The sequence below is a fragment of the Oncorhynchus tshawytscha genome, linkage group LG31, assembly GCF_018296145.1.
Source record: "Oncorhynchus tshawytscha isolate Ot180627B linkage group LG31, Otsh_v2.0, whole genome shotgun sequence".
Lineage (NCBI taxonomy): Eukaryota > Metazoa > Chordata > Actinopteri > Salmoniformes > Salmonidae > Oncorhynchus > Oncorhynchus tshawytscha.
In genome coordinates this window covers 7,958,361-7,969,986 of record NC_056459.1, presented here as the reverse complement: position 1 = coordinate 7,969,986, position 11,626 = coordinate 7,958,361, and the positions used below count along the sequence as shown (strand labels likewise).

General features: G+C 45.0%; 1 protein-coding gene across 1 annotated transcript in view; it reads left to right on the top strand.

The window, feature by feature from the left end:
* The first annotated feature begins 976 nt into the window (after positions 1-976).
* Positions 977-11,626, top strand: part of LOC112229349 (POU domain, class 2, transcription factor 2) — a 50,227-nt gene continuing 39,577 nt past the window's right edge. The window contains 1 exon segment of the mRNA XM_042310601.1: positions 977-1,076. Within this exon segment, the coding sequence (XP_042166535.1) occupies positions 977-1,076 (100 nt within the window).

Genomic DNA, 11,626 nt, shown 5'->3' with positions numbered 1-11,626 from the left:
ACCGCATAACGGGTACCGTGTTTATGTTTATCGTTTAGCTTTCATTTAGTAAAAAAAAAAAAAGCTGGTTTATTTATTTATCTTTTGTTTATCGATTGATTGCGTTTTAATTACCGGCCTGTGACAGAGAGGGGGAGGAGCGAAAACCAGAGGCGTCCCTGTGTAGCCTTACTTATTATTTGATTATTTAAATGGTTCAAATATTTGAATTGTATATTTTATCATAATGCTTCTTGTGTGCATGTATTCGTGAGCTGACCATAGCCATTTCTGCTTATAACCAAATATAGAGAACCAAAAATAACAACATAACACCAGCAGCTGCTAACCTTTTCTGATCCGACCATTACACCTGCTACAACAGACAGCGAGAAAGAATAGTTTTTCATCGAAGTAAAACTGGAGAGATATTTATTTACAAGTGTAAACCAAAGCAAAACCGATCGAGGTAAAATAAGCCACTGTGACGGGAAGAGTCGCACACCTGTCGTGATAAGCAAAACATATGGGAATACCTTCAAGAATATATCAAAAAGAATATTCCATACAGTTCATATCTAGGCTATTTTGTAGCCACATACAGGCCTAACTTTTACCAATGAGAGAATACCAGCGTTAGAGAGTTACTCAATGTCTATTAATTCTGTTAATGACTCATATCAACAGAAGCCTATTTTACATAACTGGCGTTGTGTATCCCGTATCCCGACTATCCGTCTGTGTGTTAGTCTCAAGTGAGCACCGTTCACTGAACTACTAAGGGACCATATATCCACATCGATATGACATAGATAGAGGCACAAAACCAAAAATGTGAACGTAGCATAGGCTAGACACAAACTCAACCAAATATTCTTACTACCAAACATATTTTGAAACGTCTACCTGGAAAGCATACGAAGAAAGGCAACAAAGAAGAGAAGACAAGCGCAATTCGAAGAAAACTGCAAATAAAAACCAAGAACGACAGCGGATCATGTTTGTTCCCTTGCCGGTGCCGTTCGTCTTTCAGAGAACTGCTTCCGACTTCAGCGCCTGGCGTCTCAAGTCCCCGCTGGCTCTACGCTCCAGCTCCGGTAAGACCTTTACTTATCCCGCCATAGCTGTTTCATTGGCCATGCTCCTCTACATTTTCACATACATGAAAAAAAACTTAAGTCAGTCTGCTAATACCTGTCCACTGCACTGGCAAGTCCTTAGACCACCTCTTGATTTCTCAAAAAGGATGAGAACATTTAGCTTGAATTGTTTATAGACACAGGTTACATTTCTCTCCGAGTCGAATTTTCCCCCAAAAAACATTAGAATATTTGTATAAAAATCCAAAGTGTAAAAAACAACATCTTATCCCCAAAATGTTGTCAAGAAAATGTGGTTCATTATTTACATCCTTTAAACATTTGCCTATGTGCTGTATCCCATGCTGTTCCCAGACCGTTTTCTCTCCTCACTTCCATCCCCATCTGTCTTCTCCGCTCCGTCTGCCTCTGTCTATGCACCCGTCTCTCCCGCTTTCGTCTCATGGACGGTTAAGGGAATATTCATGGTAATTTATCGACCCAGCGGAGATCGATCCCGGGGCCGCGGAAAAAAAGAGAGGGATAGAGAGTGAGAAACCTTGCGACAAGGCTGGGAGTGGGGAGTGGAAAAGATTGAACGAATTACAGGCCATTCTACTTTTGTCATATTCTCAGTCAAAGTGTTTATGCGTAAAGTTGATAGGCCTGGTCAGGTTAGGTAATTATCAATGAATTAAATGAGAAATGATTGGTGATTGTAGTGTTGCAACAACCTGTGGAGTATATGAACTATCTTGTCTTTTACGATCTTTGTCACTTTTTGGTGGAGGTGGTTTTATCTAACAACGAGGAGAGAGGGAAGGGGGCGGGAAGATGATGCTGTCCCTGTCTCCATCCAAGTGGAAAATTCAAATGACAGATGGGGCCGAATATATGCTCCTCTCCAGGCCTGTGATGATAATGCAGGCTATCTACTTAACTACATGTCACCAGGAGAAGAACGGTTGAAATTTTTAATGAGCGCTGGTTGTGGTAGCCATGCAGGAGGACGTCTTGACAGGGCACGTATGCCGATTGCTTTTGTTGTGACAGAGAGGGGTGGGAAGAGGGGACAACCGTTATAGGTGGGTCACTGAATGAAATGAAGGTAAAGTATAGGTTACGAGTGAATGATAATGAACACATTTTGGAACATGTTTAAAATGGGATAAACAAAGTATAACATTCGTGATGTAGTTGAGGGTTAACTAAAGTAAACTCAGTTTACACCTTTTTATTTTGTGAAAAGGGGTTATCCACTTATAATGCTAGATAATAATTGATTTGCATACGGGTTTACCCACCTATTTACCCCTAATGTTCAAGGTTGACCCACCTACATCCCTGGGTAACACACCTATATCCCAGGGTAACACACCTATATCCCAGGGTAACACACCTATATCCCAGGGTAACACACCTACATGCCTGGGTAACACACCTATATCCCTGGGTAACACACCTATATCCCTGGGTAACACACCTATATCCCAGGGTAACACACCTATATCCCAGGGTAACACACCTATATCCCAGGGTAACACACCTATATCCCTGGGTAACACACCTATATCCCTGGGTAACACACCTACATCCCAGGGTAACACAACTATATCCCTGGGTAACACACCTACATCCCAGGGTAACACACCTACATCCCTGGGTAACACACCTATATCCCTGGGTAACACACCTACATCCCTGGGTAACACACCTATATCCCTGGGTAACACACCTACATCCCTGGGTAACACACCTATATCCCAGGGTAACACACCTACATCCCTGGGTAACACACCTACATCCCAGGGTAACACACCTATATCCCAGGGTAACACACCTACATCCCAGGGTAACACACCTACATCCCAGGGTAACACACCTACATCCCAGGGTAACACACTTACATCCCTGGGTAACACACCTATATCCCAGGGTAACACACCTACATCCCTGGGTAACACACCTACATCCCAGGGTAACACACCTATATCCCAGGGTAACACACCTACATCCCAGGGTAACACACCTATATCCCAGGGTAACACACCTATATCCCAGGGTAACACACCTACATCCCTGGGTAACACACCTATATCCCAGGGTAACACACCTATATCCCAGGGTAACACACCTACTAGCTTATGCCAGTATAGAGGTGTGAGTGAGTAGCCTATAAAGTGAACATACTCCCATATGCAGGCTTGAATAGAAGGGTATAAGTCAATACTGGTATGAAACATCAATGGTAGAAAAGTGAATATACCCCCTTCTTTTCTTCTCTCTACTTTCATTCCTCCATGTCCCTTGAGGAATTGGGTAACAACATAAAGACACAGATGGTCGGTCAGCCAATAAAGAGCATCTAACATAGAAGTATCTCTCTCTCTCTCTCTCTCTCTCTCTCTCTCTCTCTCTCTCTTTCTCATTCTGTCTGTCTTTCTTGTGTTCCCTTTGGGCCCGGGTGGGTTTTCAATTGGATTTTCCTGGTGTTTTGGTCTGGCCCATAAGCCTGTTTAGCTAAGTCTGTTACCCACACTTCCCCTTCTGATCTAAGGTCCAGATGATGGACAGAGAGAGAGAGGGGGCTGCTGGGGGGTTCAATCCCAGCATGCTTAGAGGGAGAGAGAGATAGAGGCTAAAGTGAGGGTGTTAAGGAGGGAAAGAACGAGAGAAGGAGGGAGAGAGAGAGAGAGAGAGAGAGAGAGAGTACAAACAGCATACGTTAGCAAAGATGGGCTATTGGGCTACCAAGTGGATCTAAGCTAAGAGCTTATGTGTTAGGTTGACCATGGTGTTGTGGCAAACCCACTAACCCCATGAAGGGGTTTTTCCGGCCACCATTTTGATGGCGGTTTGTAAAATTACCTTGTATTTTTCTGTCTGGATGTGCATGGCCAGTCAGCAAACACGGCATTAGGCTAAATGGGATTGGCTCAAGGGTTCCGACATGGTTTGAGATGCATTTGGAAATGGTTTCAGGGTCCGTTTCCAAGTTGAGAAAGAAGGTGAAGTATAGTATTAGAGGTATATCTGCAGTATTAATAGTAGAAGCAAGTAATACCATATTAATAGTAATAACATATGTTGTTATCTCCATAGAAAGGTGAGGGAAAGGTATGTTACTGAAGTCCCGTTGAAATTGATGGTTTCGTCAGGAATAAGTCTGCAAAACGTTTCTTTACTCAGGTACTTGAGTGTATTGGGACCTGCCATTACCCCGTTAGCGCCTTAGGCTTTGACATTGGTCGCAGCCAGAACAAATCATTTAAAAAAATATATATTTTATTTGGCTTTAAAATCTCCAGAGTTCTTTTTGCACATAAAAAGCTATCAAATTCAGAGTGAGTCGGCACTCTGTCTGGTGAGGGACTGTGAATGTTTGTAGCTGTGTTGGTACTTGCGGTCATGCTACCAAGTATACTGCATGTTTTGACTATCCAGGCAAAACGTAAGAGTTTTTAATTCACCAGATTCAGATTCCTCATTGTATTTTAACACAACCAGAGGTTAGTATTTACTTTCGTTACAGCATGGTAAGATAACTCTGATAAAGTGCTCAACAATGACATACTAGACAAAAATCTATGGACTACCCACTGGGCACTGACATCATTTCAACGTCTATTCCACATTAGTTCAACGTTTCAATTGCAGCGGTACAGTATCTAACAGGCCGTTTTCTGGTCCAGCTCCCTAACCACTCCACCACCACACACTGTTGCCTCCATGCTGCTTGATAACTGCCTCCAGCCCACACCCCAACTCCTCACCTCTCTCTGCCCAGGATGAGGCTGTGTACCTGGGCTTGGCGAGGGGAGTGAGGTGGGGGTAGATGGGTGAAGGCTTGGAGGCCTGGATTAATTGGCTAGCAGTTCTGTGTGTGTGTGTGTGTGTGTGTGTGTGTGTGTGTGTGTGTGTGTGTGTGTGTGTGTGTGTGTGTGTGTGCGTGTGTGCGTGTGTGTGTGTGTGTGTGTGTGTGTGTGTGACAGCTCAGGTCTGCGAGAGAGGGCGGACAGGTTGTATACTCGATAATTGCACATTGAGGTCAATTATAGATCTGTGTATGTATCTTATCTGAACCAGTATGAATTCACAGGTACATACTGTCAGAGTGGTTTCAACCTCGCTCTGATATTGATCAGGTTTCATTGAATACTCTCCGCCTGTGTGTCTAGTGTGTGTGTATGTGTGTGCAGTATGTACGTAGCGTGTGTTTGTGAGGGAATGTGTGTGTGTGAGTGTGTGTATAGATCGGATTCAAGGGGGAGCGTTAGCGAGTCCCAGTGCTAACATGATTGCGAATGACAATATGTCCACCAAGGTTTGTTAGGGACATAATGAGGAATCAATAGACACAACAGAGGTGTCAATACAACATGCTTTATTGCATTAAGCCACCTCTCCCATCCCTGCCCCTAACACCGACCCACTCTATCTGCCTCTCTCTGCCTCTCTCTGCCTCTATCTGCCTCTCTCTGCCTCTCTCTGCCTCTCTCTGCCTCTCTCGCTCCCTTCTCTCTTGGACACTTAAACACAGCCGCTTCTTTTTTTGGTCTGCCGATAATGAACTCATTGCAGACCACTGATGTAGCCGAGCTGTAGCGATGAGAACTATAAATGGTCCTCTCGAATAGAACTAAATATGGAGGGCAGATTTCGGCTCGGCCTCACCGCCCGCCTGCTCCCTAGCTCGCCACCTACTGCCCATGTTACCATGGAGACATCCATAGGCCATTAGATACATATAGTTATACAGGTAAACACTTTCTCTCTTCTCTCTCTCTGTCCTCCACTCAGCTTACCTTCGGAGCCTTGATGGTCACAAAGACCATTAGGAGCCAAATTGGCCGTATTCAGGACACAATGCTATATTTGACTGGCCTGAGTGAGTGTGTGTATTGGTGTGTGTGTGTGTGTGTGTGTGTGTGTATATGCATGCCCTTGTACATCTCTGTGTGTCTCTATATGTGTCTGTGCGTGTGTCTTTGCGCGTGTGTCTTTGCATCTTTGCGCGCGCGAGTGTGTGTGGAATCTTTGTGAGCGTGTGAGTGTGCATGTGCCAGTGTCCATCGCACATCACCCAAATGATGACTCCAAGCACAGCAGGGCCTCCTTTTCCAATGCACAAACCTCTCAGTGCTCAATGGGCAGTGTCTGCACACCCCTGGAATGGAACTCATTCTCAACCCCTAATCGAATGCACTTAGCCACGGGCCCCTTTTCTCAAATGAACAAACAAATAGCGTACAAGCAGGCACGTCGTAGGGGGAGCAAGCAATGTCTATACATACAGCTCCTACTACATTCCCCACTTCCTCCCACAATACATTACCTTGGCCCTGCAATAGCACACGGAGATGAATAGCCTAGTGAGCTAGCCCCGCCTGCTACGCCAGTGGTGGAAAGCCTGCAGGCTTCTCTGCTGATTAGCTGCTGATCTGGGGTCAAGGTTAGCCACCTCTTAATTAAGCAGAATAATTCGATTTCACACTGTACAGCAACATAACACAGGGAGCAAGGGGAGGGAAGGAGCGGCGGCGCTTTGGCCTTTTGTGACACACGCCAGGCTGTTATCCCATCCCCTCTTTTGTGTGCTTCTCAATGAGGCCTGGTATGAAACGAGGGAAAAGAAGGGAAAAGCGCCCTGGAGAAAAAAGGACCCGCTCTTTTGATTTCGGGGGGGCTTATCATAACGAGGAAGAATGTGTGACTTTTTTTCTATTTTAGTAAGATAGTAGCGCCGGGCTAAAGCCCCTTGCTGTTGAATGTAACTTTATTCGAGGTGAGATTAAAGGGAAAGAGAACGATGCACATTGTGTGTGTGTGTGTGTGTGTGTGTGTGTGTGTGTGTGTGTGTGTGTGTGTGTGCGTGTGTGCGTTTGTGTGTGTGTGTGTGTGCGTTTGTGTGTGTGCAATGTAATCCCACTCCCCTACACACATAGAGATGTGTTGCCAACAACAAGCCATGTAGTTGGATTAACTAGACACCAGAAATGTGTCCTTTGTGTGGCCATTTCACATGTTTGTGTGTGTGTGTGTGTGTGTGTGTGTGTGTGTGTGTGTGCCTTGGCAGGCATAATGTTGTGGCTGTTGATACATTTTAGCAATAAAGGGGATAATACAACTTGGTCCTGTTTGGTTGAATTTTGCCCCCCTCTCCCATCTCCCTCAACTGGTTGTAGGCTAGTGCAGTTTTGGGAGAGATTTAGCCCCCATTTAATTTAGAGGATGGGAGTTATGATAATGAAAGGATGAGATGGGAGGTGTGTGTGTGTGTGTGGGGGGGGTTCCCTTATATACCTCAGGGACACTCTGTCCTTCCTCCCTCCTTCCTCCTTCCTCCCTCCTGCCGTTGTGAGTGCAAGGGGTGACTACCAGGGGTTTGAGTGAAAAATGTAATATCATGCACCCACAAATGTGTGCGTGCAGCAGACAGAAGTAACGTGACAACAATGGAGCGGCTCGGGGGCCAGCGGATGCTCGGGGTCCGGCTTTTAATATATCTGAGTGCTCGGGCGCTTCAACCCCCACCTGCCCCCTATCCACCCCCCACCCCCTTCTCAAATACATACATGCACTTTACACACACTCAAACATTTGCATTCACACATTCAGTATGTATGTATGTACGTACACAGGGATTTATTAACATTGGGTTGAACCAAAGTGCCTGCAGGCTATAGACAAGAGTACAGACACACAGATGGTACAGGTTCACCAAACCCAAGTGTATGAATAATCAGATACCAGTACACATCTCCATGGACCACTGAGGAGTTTTAAACCCTACTGTGTGTGCTCACAATAGACACACATTACACATCACATTACATCCCCCCTTTAACATTTGCCTATCAGAGGGGGAAAATATATTTTTATTTTCCATGCTCACCTCCTTATCACAGTCTCCCTCTGTTCTTTTTCATCCTCTCGTTTTGTTCCAGGAGAGGAGTGCTCCGTCCTAAAATGAAATTAATCTGTTGTAGTACACCCCCCGCCCCCTCCTCCTCTCCCCCTACCCCCCAGCTCAATCTCATTCTCTCTTTGCACTATGGGGAGAATTGAAGTCGTCACTTTAACCTCTCCATATTGGATGTGAATCTGTTAGCCAGCCTCACTCTCGCAGCAACACTCCCCTGCCCTAATCCACACACACACATATATGCATACACGTTCACACAGACACACACACACACACACACACACACACACACACACACACACACACACACACACACACACACACACACACACACACACACACACACACACACACACACACACACACACAGACAGACAGACAGACACACACATTTGACACACCGACAAACCGTCCTCTGTCGCTTTCTCTGGGGGGGTCAATCAAACACATTATTATGAATCTGTGTGCCTCACCAATGCAGCAGCAACACGTTTTAAAGGCTGCATCGTGTTGAAGGCCCCTAGCATGGAGATATTTAGAGGCCCTTTTTTCCTCCACACTTCTTTTTGTTGTTGCCTATTTGGGCTGTGTCCTTTGTTGAACCTAGCCCTTATTAAGAGGAGTGTATTGAATGGCGAGGAGCCTGCATTACATAAAGAAGCGGGAGAGAGCTACTTCTCCCTTCTCCCTAATGGCACCCCTCAGGGATTTAGGAGTGCAAGCCTGCACACATAGTGCTGAGGTAGGACAGGTGAAGCTGAATCCTCCCCCACCATTCATCCACTGTATGAATATGGTAAATCCAGTCCGCTCAGTGGCATAATTCTCTATAGAAAATGGGTCCTAGTATACCGGTATTCCTAAGGGGGATTTCCCGAAGGAGAATCTGATATTTAGGCTAGCTCTCCCTTCTCCTTTTTTTTCTGGGGGCTTTTAAAAGCCTAGCTCCCTCCGATCCAGCTAGCTATCTATCTATCTATCTATCTATCTATCTATCTATCTATCTATCTATCTATCTATCTATCTATCTATCTATCTATCTATCTATCTATCTATCTATCTATCTATCTATCTATCTATCTATCTATCTATCTATCTATCTATCTATCTATCTATCTATCTATCTGTCTGTCTGTCTGTCTGTCTGTCTGTCTGTCTGTCTGTCTGTCTGTCTGTCTGTCTGTCTGTCTGTCTGTCTGTCTGTCTGTCTGTCTGTCTGTCTGTCTGTCTGTCTGTCTGTCTGTCTGTCTGTCTGTCTGTCTGTCTGTCTGTCTGTCTGTCTGTCTGTCTGTCTATCTATCTATCTATCTGTCTGTCTGTCTGTCTGTCTGTCTGTCTGTCTGTCTGTCTGTCTGTCTGTCTGTCTGTCTGTCTGTCTGTCTGTCTGTCTGTCTGTCTGTCTGTCTGTCTGTCTGTCTGTCTGTCTGTCTGTCTGTCTGTCTGTCTGTCTGTCTGTCTGTCTGTCTGTCTGTCTGTCTGTCTATCTATCTATCTATCTATCTATCTATCTATCTATCTATCTATCTATCTATCTATCTATCTATCTATCTATCTGTCTGTCTGTCTGTCGCACACAGAATAGAACACAGAGCCGAGCACTCAAAAGCTAAGGCTGATGTTGGATGGCCCAGTGTTCACCTACTACCCAGAAGTGCTATCTTCTTCAGTCCATGCATGGCTTTCTGTCAGCCGTCGTTCCCCCTCCCTACGCCTCTGTGTAGATAGCTAGCTGTAGCAAGGTACGTTTAGCCGCTTGGCCCTAAGGCAGTAAATTATCTGTGATGAACCATGTGTGGTTGTGTAGCTCCGAGGTTTTTATGACCCATCCTTGTAAAGGCCAAAGACTGCGGTCAGGCTTGATTTTAAAGAGATCTTTTGCATTCTCAACATATCCGCTGGAATTAGATTTGAGTATCAAATTATTGACCACTCACACTTTGCATTTTATAGGTGGGTCTATTTGAAAATGTCTCCCTACAATATATAATGAGTCTATATACATGATATATCTGAATTCATATTTGATTGTGCTAAACATGCTAAATGTTTAATGGAGAAATCAATTGTGTCCATATAGATGTCCCCTAAATATGCTTCAATACCCACCCACTTCACCATGTTAAATATGCACAAATGTCAGCATCTATGCTAAAATATTAATGCCAATATCATCAAATGTTATGTGCCTCATTTATGTGAGCTGAGGTGTGAGTATGTGTTCGGATGAAATAGGCTTTTACCAGCCCCCCTCTTGGAGCACAATCCGTGGACCTTACCCCTCTGCTCTCCTTTGTCTCGCTGTGAGGTGTGCAAGGGGGGGTTGACCCTTGACCTTTATCCTTCCTCACTGCCCTCCCTCTGTTGTTCCCCCTTCTGCTAATTCATATGCAGCCGGCCCATCAACCCCATTCTATTCTTCTCTTTCATCTGTCCATAGCCTGGCCTATCTGTTGTGTCACGTCTCAAGTTCAAGGCCCGGAGCTCTGGGGTAGCTGGGCCAGACTGGCCATGACATTAAGTGGATTACCTGGTTACTCTGTATATTAAAGACCCTGACAAAGATATTTAGACAGTGGGGTTAAAAGCTGTGATCTTTGTGTAAAAGGGGGCCTCGAAATTCCATTTTTGTTATTTACATTTTAGTAGTAGACACTTGCAGGAGCAATTCGGTGTTAAGTACCTTGCTCAAGGGCACATCGTCAGATTTGTTTCACCTAGTCTCCTCGGGGATTCGAGCCAGCGACCTTTCACTTAATGGCCCAACGGGCTTAACCTCTAGGCTACCTGCCTCCCCTAAAATGAAATAAAAATGTACTAGATATTGAAAATGCTTTCTGAACAGATGGATCAGATATGATCCAGATCGGTTGGATACCCACTCAGGCTATTTTGTCTGTCTTGGGATACAATTCTCAGTCAAATGGTTAGTTTGGTCATTTCTTTATTAGATTTGACAATGTTTTACATGCAAGCTCATACAAGCTCATACAAGCTCATACAAACTCATACAAACTCATACAAGCTCATACAAGCTCATTCAAGCTCATACAAACTCATACAAGCGCTTGTGCACACACACACTCGTGTACATGCATGCGTACACAAACGCACACACACCCGCACACACACGCATCACGCACACCCCATTGCCAACGCAAGTGCTTCTATGAAAGGTAGCTCTCATTGTCATTGAACATAACGTGAGGCCTAAACATAAAAACCAATCTGAGGAAACGCCTCTATTGTGGAACCACACCGTTATACCCACGCAGGTAGAATAAGTCCAAGGAAATGGCCATTGGTTAAAAGCTTCACATTGTGTAAAACCACATTGTGCATTCTTTGCAGACATTTCAGCTGCACAACTCCCAAGGATGCCCGTCTGAATGCACTGCGGGAAGCAATTTGTGGCCCCTCTGAGCGTCAGCAAATGACTGTGTTCATGGCATTCCTGGTCATAATGGAGCGCCGAGCGCCATTTTCTTTTAGAAGCGACATAATTGAATGATTATTAAGGTAACCTCGAGGTTGTGCTCCTGCTGTATGACTGCAGTCGGTCCGTGTTCAAGAGCTTCCATTCGTGGTGGAAGTGTTGCACCGTATCCTACAAATCCCACAAAGCCTGGTGTCCGCAACGTCTCGG